The 17,814-nt window shown below is 35.7% G+C and overlaps 1 protein-coding gene across 9 annotated transcripts in view; it reads left to right on the top strand.

Annotated features, from left to right (window-relative positions):
- The window catches only part of PDE4D (phosphodiesterase 4D), an 807,734-nt gene that overhangs the window by 489,460 nt on the left and 300,460 nt on the right, over positions 1–17,814 (top strand). The window contains exon 1 of one of the 9 annotated variants that reach the window (XM_005556960.4): positions 13,220–13,964. The exons of the other annotated variants lie outside the window; for them this stretch is intronic. Coding sequence (XP_005557017.1) covers positions 13,900–13,964 — 65 coding nt within the window. The 5' untranslated portion in view covers positions 13,220–13,899. Of the gene's footprint in view, positions 1–13,219; positions 13,965–17,814 lie in introns of those variants that run through there. 9 annotated transcript variants of the gene reach the window in all.

Genomic DNA, 17,814 nt, shown 5'->3' with positions numbered 1-17,814 from the left:
TGCTTTTTATTTTTTGAGTACCTGATGTATGTTTTTTGATATGCAATTACCAGGAGGCTTGTAAAGAATATCTTATAACTCATTATTTTAAACTGATAACAACTTAACACTGATTGCATAAACAAACAAGCAAAGGGAAAAACCAATAAAAACTCTACACTTTAGCTTTGTCCCCCCTCCCTTTAAACTTTATCTTGTCTTTATATCTTATTGTACTGTCTATATTTCAAAACATAGTTGTAGTTATTATTTCTGATCAGTTTATCTTTTAGTCTTTCTATTTAAGATATGAGTCATTTACATACTAAAATAACAGAGTTATAATATTCGGTGTTTTTCTGTGTATTTACTAATACTAGTGAGCTTTGTTCCTCTAGATGATTTTTATTGCTCATTAATATGCTTTTCTTTCAGATTGAAGAGAATTCTGTAGCATTTCTTGCAGGATAGGTCTGGTGTTGATGAAATCCCTCACCTTTTGTTTGTTTGGGAAAGTCTTGATTTCTCCATGTTTGGAGAATATTTTTACAGAATATACTAGTCTGAATTCAAAGTTTTTTCCCTTTAGCACTGTAAATAAGTCCCCTGGCCTATAAGGTTTCCACTGAGAAGTCTGTAGCCAGACATATTTAAACTCCAAAGTATGTTATTTTTTTATTTTTTCTTGCTGCTTTTCGGATTCTTTCTTATCTTCGACCTTTGTGAGTTTGAGTATTAAATGCCTTGAGCTAGTCTTCTTTGGGTTATGTCTGCTTGGTGTTCTATAACCTTCTTATAGTTGAATATTGTTATATTTCTCTGGGTTTGGGAAGGTCTCTGTTATTTTCCCTTTGAATAAACTTTCTACCCCCATCTCTCTTTCTAACTTTTTTAAAGACCAATAACTCTTAGATTTGCCCTTTTGAGACTATTTTCTAAGTCTTCTAAGAGTGCCTCATTCTTTTTTGTTGTTTTTCCTTTTGTCTTCTCTATGTATTTTCAAGTAGGCTGTCTTCAAACCCACAGTTCTTTCTTCTGCTTGATCAATTGTGCTGTTAAGAGACTCTGATACATTTTTCAGTATGTCAGTTGCATGTTTTAACTCCAGAATTTCTGCTTGATTCTTTTAAATTATTTTAATCTCTTTGTTAAATTTATCTGATAGGATTCTGAATTCCTTCTGTGTGTTATCTTGAATTCCACTGAATTTCCTCTGTCTAAAAGGTCACATATCTCTGTCTCTCCAGGATTGGTCACTGATGCCTTATTTAGTTCGTTTGGTGATGTCATGTTTTCCTGGATAGGCTTTATGCTTGTGGATGTTCGTTGTTGTGTGGGCATTGAAGAGTTAGGTATTTATTGTAGCCTTGCAATCTGGGCTTGTTTGTACTTGTCCTTCTTGGGAAGGCTTTCCAGATGTTTGAAGAAACTTAGGTGTTGTGGTCTAAGTTTTTGGTCACTGCAGGAATATATGCATTAGGGAGCACTCCAAGCCCAGTAACATTGTGGCTCTTGCCAAGGTACCACCTTAGTAGCCCTGGATAATATACAAAATCATTCTCTGGATACCAGGCAGAGACCGTTTTTCTCTTCTCTTACTTTCTCCCAAACAGATTCAGTCTGTCTCTCTCTCTCTCTCTCTCTCTCTCTCTCTCTCTCTCTCTCTCTCTCTCTCTCTTTCTTTCCTGGATCTGGGGGAGGGGTAACACAAGTATCCCTGTGGCCACCACCACTGAGACTGCATAGGGTCAGACCTGAAGCCAGCACAGCACTGAGTCTTGCCCAAAGCCTGCAGTAACCACTGCTTGGCTCCTGCCTATGTTTACTCAAGGCATTAGGGCTCTATAATGAGCAGGTGGTAAAGCCAGCCAGGCTTGTATCCTTCCCTTCAGGACTAGTTCCTCCTAGTCCTGGGCAGGTCTAGAGATGACGTCCAGGAACCAGGGCCTGGAGTCAGAAATCTTAGGAATCTACCGGTACTCTATTCTACTGTGGGTGAGCTGGCACCCAAGGCACAAGACAAAGTCCTTCCCACTCTTCCTTCTCCTTTCCACAAGCAGAGGAGTCTCTCCCTGTGGCCACCACTGCCCCAGGCCTGCAACAAGTATTGTCTGGCTCCTGCTGATGTTCATTCAAGACCCAGGGGCTCTTCAATCAGTTTGTGGTGAATGCTGCCAGGCCTAGGAGTCTATTTTGGGGCAGTGGGCCCACCTCTAACCCAGGGAAGATCCAGAAATGCCATCTAGGAGCCAAGCCCTGGAATCAGGAACCCCAAGAGCCCCCTTGGTGGTTTACCCCACTGTGGCTAAGCTGGGACCTAAGCTGATTTTTGGTTCTTATGAAAATGCTTTTTTGTGTGGAGAGTTGTTCAATTTGTTGTTCCTTTGGGAGGGCAAGCGGTGCAGGCTGCTCTTTAGCCATATGGCTCCATCTCCCTCTTAATCCAAAAAGAAAATTTTAATTGCAAATATGAAACATCCAAAGAAAGTATTTTTGAAATAAAAAATAATTGGTCTTAATTCCAAGGAAAGAACCAACATAGTAAAGTGAAAATGCATTTTTTCCAAAAGTTACTTGTTTGGTCACATATTGTATTTTATTTAAATGAAATATCTAGAATAGGTAAGTCCATAGATATTACAAAACAGGTTAGTAGTTGCCAGGGAATGTGAGTGTGCAGAATGAGGAGTCATTGCTTAATGGCACTGTTTTCAAGAGTTACTTTTGTGTACACTTGCAGTCTGGTATCTAAATAATTGAAATATTTGAAAGTCGTGATTCCTAGAATAAAAACAGTGACTAACTTTTAATGATTTCAATGTCATGTGCACAAAAAATCCATGACCAGAGTAATAAGTTTACCCATTCTACCATTCTTATCAAATAATTGCTTAAATAAGCTTTTAAAAATGTCCTATTGAGATGTTACTTAAAACGATATTTGTTTAGTTCTAGAGGTTATGCTTTCCCCAGGTTATGCTTGATTTGGGTAATCTAAGTTTAAGTCCCAATGTAAGACCTAGGGCATGGTACTTAACTTCCTGTAGACCTCAGTTTTATTGACTGTGTGGTAGAAGAAATAATAGTACCTAGCCTGTGAGTTTGTTTTAAATGTTAAATGAGAGAACATGTGGAACATCTTACCCAGTGCCTGGCACATGCTGAGCAATCAATAAATAGGAACTCATCCTGTCATCTTCAGATTTCCTCTTCTGGAGCCAGCAGGCTTGAGTTCTGACCTGGTTCATCCACTGAACTTGCAGGGAAAGCACTTAGTGCCCTTCGGTCCTCTCATCCAGTACATGGATATACAGTCTTCATGTGGTTGATACAAATGCGAATGTGCTAATGCATCTTTACAAAAAGAGAGGTAAAAGAAGGATAATCCTGACAGAGATGCATATGCAAAGATCCGAAAGTGATCGAGAGTGAGGGATTGCAAATTGGACAACACTTAGTAGTGGCTCCAGAAAAGGATCTTAGAGACTGGCCAGGATGCAGCCTTTTCATCCAGAGAAACAGCCATCTCATTCGTAGACTGATTGGTGACTGATTGGCAGATTTTATGAGATGACACAAACACCCTCCCCATTGTCCTGCCAAAATGTGGGGAAACTCTTCCTGGAAAAGTTATTTCTTTGAATTGAGCTTCCAAAAGGTCCTTATTCGAATTCAAATACTCTACCTGGGTTGACTATCACGTTGCATAATAGTTTCTCCAGATTAAGGCCATTTTTCCTAAATATTTAGAAAAGAATTTTTCGCTTCTTATCAATGATGCTGGTGTTGACTCAGTGCCTGCCTAAGACTTCTTCCAGTGTATTTCTTTACCCCAACCAGTATCTTTTTCTTTGGAAGAATTTTTTTTTTTTATTATAACACTATTGTAGGAACTCCTTTTTGGCAAAGAAGGCATCTAAAGTAACTTTTAGGGATGGAGGCTTATGAAAAACAAGACAGAGGCAAGACTCAATTTTTGAAATCGAATTCCAGCCATGAAGCAAATGCCACAAAAGGGCACAGGAAGAAAATTTGTAAAGGGCTTATCTACCATTGTTGACCAAAGATTGATTCTGTTGTTAAGCAAACACCTTGTGAGCCAGATATTGTGCTAGGTATTCTGAATACAAAGATGAAGAAGCCTCATTCCCTGTTTTCAAAGAAACTCACAGCATTATGGAGGCCCAGGTTTCTATTTGGGCCTCCATAATGCCTTGTGCTCTACCAAGAATGTTAAAACAATCCTTTCCGGTAGGAGTTTCTAGTTAGTGGCTTATAGTTAGCCAAATGAAGACAGGATGACCATATGGTGCTGATAAATTGAAAGGAATTAGGATGAGCATCTAGAGGTTTGCATGGCCAGACACCTAATTCAGATTGCAGAACAGCAGGATGGGAGGCGTAGTCCCAATTTAACTCTTGATCAAAAAGAGAGGTAAAAGAAAAGAAATATAATCCTGCCAGAAATGTGTATGCAAAGATCTGTAAGTGATCGAGAGCAAGGGATTGCAGATTGGACAGCAGGCTTTCTCATTTAATCCCAGAGGAACCCTGGGAGGATTCTAGGTGTGCATATTGTCCTTATTTTGTAGAAGAAGATATTGAATCCTAAAGAGACAATGCATTTTCAAAGCTTACACAGTCCAAATCAATAGCTGAACTGTGGCTGTAGGATTTGAATGCCCCTGTGATGTTCACTGTGTGTTGCCACCATACCCTGCAAATGTGTTATAAAATAATAATAATAAACAAAATTAACCCGAGATATTCCCAGACTCAATCAATCCAAGGAGACTGAACTTCTGAGTTTGTCTTGGAGTTAGTTGGCCTTTACTGCTACTTATGCTAGATCTCGAAGGTAGAGTAGGCAGTACACTTAGCGGGGAAGTCGGAGAAAGGTGAGAGTTTCCCCAGGCAGGGGAAACAAAGTGAGCAGATTTGGGGCAAGGTGTGTGAGATTGTGTGGCTGACAATGTAGGGTGGGAAAGATTAGTTATCAAGGGCTAAGCTGAATAGTAGATTGAATCCAAATGGTAGAAGTTTTTATTTAACACACAAAAAAGGCTAGAATTGATCCTGTAAGGAATATGAAGCTATGGAAGGTTTTTCATCAGAGGCTTTGACATTTTAAGATTTGTGTCTTTGAAAGATAATCCAAAGATAAGAGAATAAAACCTTAGATGTGTAAAATAGGAGTTAGGAAAACTACACAAGCTATGTGTAAAGGGAGTCAAGGAGCCAGGATCGAAAGGAAGACAAAAACACAAACCAATTATTTTAAATCAAATACCAGTACAATAACATATTTTTAAGTTTTAAAGCTGCTTTTTTCCATAGCTCATTGATTACTCTTTTAAAACTTAATAGCAGATATTATTTATTGATTCCTTACCATAGTCCAGATACTTTGCTAAGATTTTACATGTCTTTTTTAGTCCTCAAGAAAATTCTCTTTTCTCTTCATTTTATAACTGAGGAAACTGAGGCCAGGGAAGGTTAAAGAATTTGTTTGCAATCAAACAACTAGTGGTTGGTGGAATTTGGATTTGCAACCAGGCAGTCTGGCTCCAATGGCCTCTTCTTAACTTGATCCTACAAACACTTCCTAAATAGTAGGCATTTTCTCAGAGCAGATCTTTCACGTTAGAGAAAACTTATTTGTAATCTGTGATCAAGGAGAAATTGCCTGAGTTGCCTGGATTATTTTGGCATTTTTAATATATGCAAGAAAAATGTTATCAAATACATGTAAATTAAATGGTCCTGAGTTTACTTTCTAATAAATCAATTTTCAGTATTTCCCATTATATCAGAAACTAAATTATTATTAAAACACATCTTGTGTGCATTTGTTTTTGACAGGTTGCTTTTCACATCTTTTTTTTTTTTTTTTTTTTTTTTTTTTGAGATGGAGTTTTGCTCTTGTTGCCCAGGCTGGAGCCCAGTGACACAATCTCAGCTCACTGAAACTTCCTCCTGCCAGGCTGAAGCAATTCTCCTGCCTCAGCCTCCCAAGTAGCTGGGATTACAGGTGCCCACCACCACGTCCAGCTAATTTTTGTATTTTTGTTTTAGTGCAGACAGGGTTTCACCATGTTTGCCAGGCTGTTCTCAAACTCCTGACCTTAGGTGATCCACCTGTCTTGGCCTCCCAAAGTGCTGGGATTATAGGTGTGAGCCACTGCGCCCAGCCTCAAATCTTATTTTAATAAAAACCTCAATTTATCTCGCTGTTAGAAACTAGGGCTTCATTTGGCAATGTGGTCTTTCCAGTTTTTTTATCTCTTTCAAAAATCTTTTAAGAATTATTTTTATTAAAGTAAGTTAATTTTAAAATTTTGCTTTATCTCTTGAGATTGGTATATAGAGTTAGGAACTACTTGATTACATATAGGAAGCTACTATAAATTTGAAATAAGAACTAAAGTTATAATGTGACCAAACTGAATAAGCACTGATAGCATTTGTATATATTTAAACAGAAAAAAAATAGTTAGAAGAATAATTTTTAAAAACACACACCAGATGTTGGTAAAGGCAAAGATGTTTTTGCTCTTGACTTTGTCTATGAAAGTCAAGTGAATACTTTGTAAAGAATTGATGATGGATAAGACAAGTACATTGATTTGTCAAGGTGTGAATTGTTGTCTTCAAACCTTCTGCTTCCATGATTGTTTTTTCTTTAATAATGAGACACCTAGACCATAACTAGCTATGCAATTCTGAATCTACCTTTACAACTTAATCTTTATGATTCCATTATATGAGATATCTAGAGTCGTCAAATTCACATGGACAGAAAGCTAAATGGTGCTTGTCAGGGGCTGGGAGAAGAGGAGAATAGGAAGTTACTATTTAATGAGAGCAGGGTTTTCAATTTGGATGGATGAAAAACTTCTGGAGATGGATGGAGATAATCATTGTGCAACAGGGGGAATGTACATTATACCACTGAACAGTACACTTAGAAAGCGTTAAAATGTCAATTTTATGTGATGTGTATTTTACCATAATAAAAAATACTTAATGTTTACCTATACTTAGAGAGAGTTTACATATAGTCATTTGTTGAATAAAATTTGTAAATGCATATGCTTAGATAAATATAAAAAATTGTTTTAAACTAAAACTTACAGATTTCTAGCTTTAAAACTGTGGAGAAACAATCTTCCTATGCCATTTTTTTTCTTTAAAAAATCACTCAAACCAATAATTAGTACAAAAACCAGAAAGGTACATTTCATTTTTGAGGAAACTGGGAGATGTCTGTAACTCTAAGCCACGATGCATAAAGATAGAAGTAGATGGAGAAAAGGTCAATGACTTAACCAAATAAGAGAACCATACTAAAGTGAAGCAAACTGAGCTGCCCCACTCCCCCAAAACATACTTTGGAAGATGGAAGAATTCTAAAAATAGCAGGTGTATGAACATGTATATTATATACACTTCTCCATACGCCCTCACTCTTTCTCAGTGTAGTCAACATACTTTGCATCCCTCTCCATGGAAGACAGAGACTTTGGGATACTAGGCAGAGAGTAGAGGAAGGATAGCTGTATGTTTAATTCTATTTAGGACAAATAAATGAATGTCTGCAATGTGTCAATAAGACCTTCAGCGTCCTTCTCCTACCCATACCAGAACGCTAGCAAGCGTGTTTATATCCTTCTCTAGAAAAATAGAGATACCCCAGAGGAAAAACAAACAAACAAAAAAAAAACTCTTACAAATAGTAACATTTGGAAGAGGCAAAGAAAATGCCCACTGGGGACTTGATGATGCTGCAGTAAAAATCCCAGTGCACAAGCCTCACCCATGCACTTAGAGCTTACTGTCACCTTTCTATAGTTTCATTCTTGCGTATGAATTGGAATCAGGAATCAATGCTGGAGTTTGAGAATACTACACTCATCACTCTTTGATTATATTATTTACATGTATTTCTTTAATAAAATTTAAATATTTAATTCAAAATAAGGTTAAATTTGCTGAGATGCATTTAAGTTTAGAATAAAGAAGAACAAGAACCGTGAAAGAGGCACAAGAGGAGAGGCAGAATGCAAAGGAAATACAGCAGCACTTAGAAAATTTTAAATTAGATAATTTAAGTTTTCTTCTGAAATCCAGTATTGAATTAGTGCAAAATTCTGAAAGTCAGTTACAAAATTCATTTTATGTCAGCATTACTGACTCCATGCAGAAATGTTTATTCTAGTTTTAAAAACTAATATTCTGTACCTTTTAATAGCCAATGTAATTTGTTGACAAATATTGAAATTTATACATTACCAGAGATTTCACGTACTGTTACCTTTTAAAACGATCATTTGTTAACCAGTATTACCTAATGCAGCAATCAAAATGTCATCTGTTGCATAGGTAACAGGAAACTACCATTACTCATGTTGTGAGATGGTCAAAGACCTTATCATACTTTATGGTTAACAAACTCATGATGTTGTCATATATGCCCTCATCACAGCATTTATGATACCTAAAAGTTAGTGCCTAAAAATTAGAAACAAGGACAGTGAAGTTAGATTGTTTAATCCTGCATATCTTAAAGATCTAAAATTTTCTGTCTGTTAAATATGTTTATCATTATACTAGTAATGTACATGCACCATTTTTATTATATTAATTCATTGCCACTGTTAAACTAAAGAGGATGGGTGAATTTTAAAAACTTCCAAAAACTTGGTAGCATTTTTTAATCTCTCTTCCTCTTTTCTTTCTGTCTTAAACACACACACACATCATGAAGGGCAAGCTTTGGATCCAAAAATTTTGAACAAATTATTGGCTTTCTTTATGTATGAAATTATTATTGTCACATCTACTTTGGAGGGATGTTGTGATGTATAAGTAAGAAAGTATTTTCTACTTAGCACGTAGGTAATTAATAAATAGTAGGGATTTATTATTATCCTAACCTGACAGTTTATGAAAGAGGTAGGAAATCTGAAGATAGGAAAGCCCTCAAAATATAATACTCTGGACTTCTCCTTTGGGAATTAAGGAATGTAGCTCCAAGCAAGGTTCGTGCCAGTACAAAAGTCCTTGAATCCAATTGTATTCCTAGTAAGTGTAATAAAATAAAAGAAACCTCTAGGAATTGCCTCAAAATTCCCCTCCAGATAAGGAAAATAACACAATATTTCTCAATAATGAGGAACTGCTACAGGAGTTCAAAGTATTTCGTTCTCATTAGCATTCGAGTACAATAGAGAATAGCAGGAAACTGTAAAAACTGCACTCCCCTGGTCTTTTTTTCTAAAAAGTTAGTTTGACTTCTCTGGAGTACTGAATTTCAGCATATTTGAGAGGCCTGAATATTTAGTTGATATATGATATGGCTGTAAGAAATATGCTCATGATAGATTGGAAAGTATAGAGTATCTATTGTAATCTGAAAATAGGAATTTAGAGAACAGAAGATTTGACAGTAGGCAGAGTATTTGAAAGTATTAATACTTAAGAAAACCTGGGTTGTATAGTAAAATTACTCTGTAACACCTCATTCAATTGGCTTCAGTTAATGTTTAATGTTTAATTCATGGATAAATGTCATAAGTCTCACAAGTCATGCTCACCATTGAATGATAAGAGAAAGGGAGATCACATTTTAGGTGCACACAATCTACCTGTATGCAATTGACGCTTTCCATGTAAGTGTTGCCAAGTCGTATCAGGGGCACCATTAGTGGTATGAGACAGACTTTAGGCATTATTTTGGACTCTTTTTTTTCCTATTAATATACACTTATATTTTGGGGGCAAATTATACCAGTATATTAAACCTATTTACAGAATCAATGTAAAGTTACTTTTTATATTCAGTTTAAGTTTTGTTTTTTTAATTTTTTTAAGTGATCCAATTAAGAAAAATATCAAATCATGGTATAGATGGAATGCTAATATGGAAAGAATTATGAAGGTGGTGTTACGACTGAAGTTTCAGAAACATCAAATGACATAGTCATTTGATTCAACAAAACATCTACAGATGGATGACCCAATGAATGTATACATCTATGGTACAGTCTCTTGAAATGTGGTAACAACCAGAAAGTAAAAGGTCCATACATTATACAATTCAGTACAACAGGGAAATACTGAGAAATAATCGCAGCTTCTGGATCAAAAGCATGGGCCACATCGTTCCTAAATCCAGTCTCACCATATTTAGGTCTCCTCATCAGCCTGCATGCCATCATATGCTTGCATGCTAACAGGAATTTGGAGGGAAATGCCATATCTTTTCCATTTTGGGAAGCTTTTCAGAGGGAAAACTACAAGATGCTTAGATTACAAAACATTCTTTCAGAAAAGTTCATGTGAAAAACGGCCTTACAAGTGGAGAAAACTATATGAACAGACATTTCTCAAAAGAAGACATTCATACAGCCAACAGACACATGAAAAAATGCTCATCATCACTGGCCATCAGAGAAATGCAAATCAAAACCACAATGAGATACCATCTCACAACAGTTAGAATGGCAATCATTAAAAAGTCAGGAAACAACAGGTGCTGGAGAGGATGTGGAGAAATAGGAACACTTTTACACTGTTGGTGGGATTGTAAACTAGTTCAACCATTATGGAAAACAGTATGGTGATTCCTCAAGGATCTAGAACTAGATGTACCATATGACCCTGCCATCCCATTACTGGGTATATACCCAAAGGATTATAAATCATGCTGCTATAAAGACACACGCACACGTATGTTTTTTGCGGCACTGTTCACAATAGCAAAGACTTGGAATCAACCCAAATGTCCATCAGTGACAGACTGGATTAAGAAAATGTGGCACATATACACCATGGAATACTATGCAGCCATAAAAAAGGATGAGTTTGTGTCCTTTGTAGGGACATGGATGCAGCTGGAAACCATCATTCTTAGCAAACTATCACAAGAACAGAAAACCAAACACCGCATGCTCTCACTCATAGGTGGGAACTGAACAATGAGACCACTTGGACTCGGGAAGGGGAACATCACACACCGGGGCCTATCATGGGGAGGGGGGAGGGGGGAGGGATTGCACTGGGAGTTATACCTGATGTAAATGTTATGCACATGTACCCTAGAACTTAAAGTATAATAATAATAATAATAATAAAACAAGTGGAGAAAACTCTGTAACATTGAACACATACTATTTGTTTTTTTTTTATTCTGTCATTGCCTTAAATATTAGGAGTAGAAACAAAATTTAAATTTAAATCTCAGTAGTCTTACAACATAGTGCATTTTTCTTTCTCTGTAATGGCAACCTTGATGTAACAATCCAAAAGCTTTGAATATTCTGGTTAGTTCCATGCGTTGTCAGATTCCCCACTTTAGTTTGTTTTTGTAGGGGGAGAGGGGTGATTTATTAGTCATTATGCGACTATTATACAGTACCTAGTAGATGCCCAATAAGTGTGTTAGGTTTTCAGAGAAAGATTCTTGGAAGATATAGAATGTTGGGCAAGTAAGCAAGGAATAGCACATGGGGCTGCGTTGAACTCGTGTGTGTGTGACAGAGAAGGGAGTGGCATCAGGCTAAATAATCTCACTAGGACATGGATCTGGGGGACAGTAGAACACAGGCTAATTATTTCTGGAGAGTTGAAAACTCAACATTCAGACATTACATTCTCTGATCATTGTCATTTTCTTTCTGAAATGGCAACTGGAAGCTATTTGGTAGACCTTACATGGAGAGAACAGTGTTTCAAATGAATAGTAGTTGCTTAATTTTACTTGATTTGCTTTTGTTCTTTCTTTTCCCACATTTAAATTCCAATGAGAAAAAAATTAAACTTCTTCCTCTAAGTCCCCTCTCCCCTAAAAATTATTAGTCTCACAGACCATTTAAGTTTCTAAAAAAATACTTGATTAATTAACCTGCTTTAAAATGCCAGCAATATACTGGACATGGGACAGTGCTAAGAAAGTGTGAATGTCCCCTAGCAGTCATAAGGAAACTGAAAAGCTTAAGGGGATAACTATGTGGAAAGCAATTTATTGGCATTTACCATAAGAGGCCTGAGAGTCATTCAAAGAAGTTTAAGTCACAAATGCACCTTGAAGTGTGACCAGGGGAGCAGATGAAGGGTTTGTTGTAAGAAGCAGCCAGAGCCTCTGGCGGATGCCTTACTACATTTTCCAAGTTGTATGGGTGGGTCACAACTGCACTCCAACATCCTGTCTGCAAATGCTAAATAAACACCAAGTTCACGTCAGACTAGAGAACCAACGTACTAACTAATGCCATTTAAGCAATCAGAATGCTTACATTATTTTCACTTGGTAATTCACATCCAAAATAACTGAAGTTGGCACACCCAGAGAAGTATATATCCTCTGTGTAGAGATGTTCAGAGAGATAGGCAGGGTGGTGAACCATTCCTTCTGTTAGGAGCAATTGGAATCAGCTTAGATTACAGCTACTGTAATACAAAATATTTTATATTTAGGAAGTGGGAAGGGTTTTGGCCTTCAAAATAATAAGAGATATTGACAAGACATAAAGCTTCATTCCTTACTGAAGAGCTGTTAAGGATTAGCAAACCCAGAGTCTTTATGTGTAGAGATGAATGAAATTTGCATATTTTTTTTAAAAGATTTAGAAAACATTGTGCAAGTGAACAGCCTTAATACATGCAGCCACTTGTCCAGGAATAATACATTCGATTTTTCAGTTTAAAATTCCAGTACATTCTGATCCAAGGGTGCCTGTTACACTCTGCTGAATTTTTCAGAGGTAATTTACATCTCTACAACCAACTCCAAAGCATGACATTTCATTACATCCGCTCAAAATGAACAGCTGCTAAGTCATCAAGTTCTCTCAACTTTGCTTCTAAAAAGAAATTTTAGTTTTAGTGCTTCAGTGAAGTACTTTTTTGAAAGAATGCCTTTTATAAAATTCATTTGTTTATTACAGTAAATAAACAACTTAATGGCAAGGGGTGTGTTCCTTATAAAGGTGCTCACAGAATGTTACCCAGAATAACACAGACATCTCATTTCCCAGAGAAGGAAATGGTTTTATAAGTTTTGTGAGGTCTCTTGTCTGCTTGGCCGGTTTACAGTGCTGGTCTCTGGAGCTGATCCGCCCCTTTGCTTTGTAAGTCTCAGCAATTGACGAGGCTAGGCTGGGCGCTGGGCTTTTCTTTTTTTTTTTTTTTTTTTTTTTCCTTTCTCACTGCCCTGTGGTGTTTTGAACTGCCTTCTTACAGACGTCATACAGCCCTTGAGGAATAGTTTCTGCCTGGTGAGATTGAATGATAGTTCTCATTCACAAAGCCCTGGATTCTAAGCAGGGACACACAGAAATTACTTTCCCAGGTAAATCAGCCCACCCAGCCAAAGTGTGGAGAGCTTTGATCCTTGGCTGACTTCTTCGCTCCACGGAGAGGAGTGTTTTCCTGTGCTTGCCCTGAAGTGGAACTTCCTTGACAGCTCTCCCGTGTTGCAGTACCTCCCGGTCATTTTCTTTTCCTTTCTCTCTACCTGCGCGCTTCCAGTGTTAGAAACCTTTAAATCTGTTATTACGGAATTGCAAGAAAGAGATCAAGTGACTCTTTCACTATGCTGGTTTCCCTTGTGACCCAGATGAAGAATCAATTCAGAATTCAGTTCCTCCCTTGGCATTGCAAGACACAAAAGAAACTGTCACTTCCTAACAGCCTAGTACTGGAGTAAATTCAGTATGAAGGAAGAAAGCACTCCTGCGTGTTAGAACCTTGCCCAAGAGCTGGACCGAGGACAGGAGGTGGACTCCGGGAAAATTGGATTTCTTCAAGCAGCCTCCCTGGGAAATGGAATATATTTAAAATCTTCTTTGCAGAAAGACAGTTAGAATGTATTAATAAGAATAGTTGAAGACTTATTTTCCTTTTTATTTTTTTTTCAAAATGAGCATTATTATGAAGCCAAGATCCCGATCTACAAGTTCGCTAAGGACTGCAGAGGCAGTTTGGTAACGTGCTTTTCTCTCATACTTCTCCCCTTTTCTCTTTTAAGATTGACGTACTCTGAGTATTTAGTAAGTTGTGTGATGTTGGGGCTTTGTGAAAGAAGGCAGTATTGGCGACTCTTTTATTCTTTATTTTGTTCCCAAACTCATGTGCTTTAACCAAACGGGTGCTGACTTTTTTTTTTTTTTTTTAACTCCCCGTGAACTGTAACAATTTATCTGATGATAATGTTTAAAAGAGGAAAGAAACTTGCAAATATGTTGGGAGTTTTGAAAATGAAAACTTGTCATTTTTCAGTGTCTGATTCAGTTGCTTGCTTTCTTATCTTCTTTGCTTGCTGCAAGCAGGCTGTTTGTTGACAGGCTTTGCCCTTGTCTTTAGAAGCAATACTCTCACTTTTAGCACAGATGTGTTAGAAATTAATAATATTATTTATATTTAATCATATACATGAAACAAACTTGAATTTATGTGGCTAAATGTATATCAAGTTACTTATCATTCAATCATCTCTTATGTTTTATTGGAAATGATTCCTAGTAATTATATTTTTGGTCATTTTAATGCCTTTACCCTGATGAAAAAATGTCAGTTTCAATGTATTCTAATGTTTATTCTATTATTTCCCCAATGCTGATTTGATATATGCTCATAAGCATATGGCATGGTCCTTAAGGAGTATTTTTCCGAAAAAGTAACTTTTTTTCTACAATAGATATTTACAAAATACTTTTATGGCTATTTTAGGGGTTAGTCTTATTTTGTTTTTCCTAGTGATTGATCATAAATAACTAAGCTCACCTCTTGGAAATGGAAATAATCATACTTCAGACTGGAGAAGTAAAAGCAATGGTTGAAGTGAGGTGGTTGAGAATAGGAAAACAGGCCAGCAAAATATGCATTATCATGTGAGCAGGCAAACACACATGTAAATAGTCGAATTATTTGCGTCAGGAATTGAGCTTGTGTTTTTGTGGATGGGTTAGCCTCTGCTGTTATTGTAGTGTTTTACGGTCGACCAGAAGCAAGAATTGCCCCATCCGCAGTATTTCTGTGAGTTTTAATAAATTATAGATGAAGATTTTGTCTCTTACGTTACTTGCCATTTCTTACAAAATAACACATGCAATAAATTATTCCTTGAGTTTATTTAAAGAAAAGTTTGCATCTACAAATACATTTGGAGAGTTCTTTTTTATCCTCAAACAATAAATACTGGAAAATCTTTAAAATCTTTTTATGAATTACCATAGCTAATATAAGTCACCAACATGAGTAATCAGAATTTATAATATACATGAATTTTACTCATTTATAATTTATACCCTTCCTCTGTGAAAAGATAATATTACTTAACAAATAGTGTTTAACCAAACTATTTCTCTTTTTATCTAAACTGCCAGGAGACATATTTTCAAATTCAGGTTTCAATTGGAATAATTTGTTCATTTCAGGAGATGAGTAACATTGACACCCTTTACCCCTGTGAGATTATCATAGTCTATTTTTATCCACAATTATTCTATTTTTTGTTTTAAATTGTACGAGATATTTTCATAAGTCGGTCACAATTTAAAATGCATTTTTAAGTATATAGATTTGTGAATGTGTATATTGTTCCATTTAACTTTAAATATCCTCCATAGAGTTGGGGACAGAATGATTTTTGTGTAAAAAATAAATCTCTGTATACATATGAATGATTCTTAGATTTAACTACACGCTATAGAAACCTCTCCAGTTATTAATCTTACATCTGACTTAATAATATACCTGCTTGGGTGTATCACTGCAGCTTCCAAATAATTTGGCCTGAGGGTATAATCAGCTGTAATAACAGTTTTGCCATTTTATTATCCTTCTATCAGTCAAATATTATACATACCTATTATATTTATTTATTTAATGACATATGTAAAATCAATATAGATTATAGATTTGGTATATAGAGAAAATATATGTTTGTGTGTATATATATGTATGCACACACACATACACACACTTGAGCATTAAAAAAACCCAAGCGACCTCTCTTCTTGTGCCTCTGCACATAAAGGCCATAGGCCTCAAATTGCTCAGATGGACAGTGTTTTCTCACCAGTGTTCCTGTCCATGTTTCTCCACCACCACCCATTCCTTTTCAAACGGCTGACTTCCCAGGAGAGATACCTACAACTTTGCCATTTATCTCTTTTTCAGATGTTTGTTTTCAGGTTGATCTCCAAAATACTTTGTTCTTGGGACCCATCTTTCTGGCTTTACCACCTTCACTCTGATTACATAAATCTACTTTGTGTTCCATTGGTCTACTTTCTCCAAATCTGTCTCCTTTCCTCCAGGATTCCCCAAAGCCAAACATTACGTTTGGAAGTTTGTTGTATTGTGCAAGAATCCAATGTTTTGGATTACTTCTTTACCTTTTCCTATTTGTTTTTCTCCAAGTATCATAAAAAGCAGTCCACACTAACTTGTCCTTACAGCCTTAATTAAATTGCTTTGACATATTTACATTTTAAATGGGATTTCATAGCACACTTGTATTTTATACCCTTCCTCTTATTAAAGGTCAGCCTACTGTAATTAAAATTTTATTAGTTTCAAGACAAAATAAAAATAACCTTAAAATTAATCTATTTGTCTCTTTGTAACATACGTGTCACAAATTTAGAGTTTATATAATAAAGGTGTATACTAGGTTGCTTTTATTTAATGAACATTTATTTATATGCCAGGTTTTAGCAGAAAGTGATTATAGTATTTATTGTTAAGCATTCTTTAAAAAAAAAGTTCCTGCTTGAAATTGAGAAAAACTTTATATATTTTCTTATGCTCATAAAGTTAATAAAATTAGCAGATTCGCTAATTGCGGAATGGTTTGCCTTTCTATTTTAGTTGTTTCAGTAACGGTATTCCACCTCCAAATTCTGCATAACAAAACAATCAGATAGTTACCTCTCCATAAATATTCGAATGTCACATATCTTAAATTCCGATTTAGTCAGTGGTTATACACTATAAAAATATTACCTTACGTATTCCTTGATATCTCTTTAACACTTTATCATTTATAAACATTTCCCAGGGATATTTCTCATTAATGTAATTAAGACTTGTGGTTTAGTTTAAGTAAAACATTATTAGTCTTCCAAATATAAATATAAAGAGAAGTTTAGTCAATGAAAGTAGACTTTGTTCTTTCCTGCTGTCAAAACAGTGTTTAGGATTTATGTGTTACATGTAAGATCATTCATTATGTAATCTGAAAAAAAGAGATGCTACTCTTTAAAACATGACTATGATTGTTTATAAAGCAAATTTTAAAATTGGTTATTGTATATGTAATAATACTTAAACTTTTCATTTTAAGTATTATTATGTAATAAGTATACATGTAATACTTAGGTTTATAGATGTAGAAAAAATTCTGAAAGACTCTGTCCAAGCTTTTTGTAGTGGTTATTTTTTAGGGATTAAAAAAATGGTAGGAGTGAAGGTAGGGGGGACTGCCTCTCTTTTCTTCACTGTATTTGCATATTATATGTGGTTTTTATCAATAAAGTATTATATATGAAAGTTTAAAATATTAAAAATATACCTACTATATGTATTAGCAAACTCATCTTTATATATGCTGATATCTACATATCCATTAAACCACAATTTGCTCAGGGTATAAAATATGCAAATAAGCATTTCAGTACTGGGTGGATACAATTTTCTGAATTATGTTGCAACTGTGACCAATGGAGGATTATAATTTTTTTATTAGCTCTTTTCTCTTAAGGTTGTAAAAATCTAGGCTGGCTTAGCATTCTTATTTTGGCCTCATGATCACAGTGGAAAGCATTCGTA

This window comes from Macaca fascicularis, chromosome 6 (genome assembly GCF_037993035.2).
Source record: "Macaca fascicularis isolate 582-1 chromosome 6, T2T-MFA8v1.1".
NCBI classification, from domain to species: domain Eukaryota; kingdom Metazoa; phylum Chordata; class Mammalia; order Primates; family Cercopithecidae; genus Macaca; species Macaca fascicularis.
This window is presented reverse-complemented; position numbering and strand designations above follow the sequence as displayed.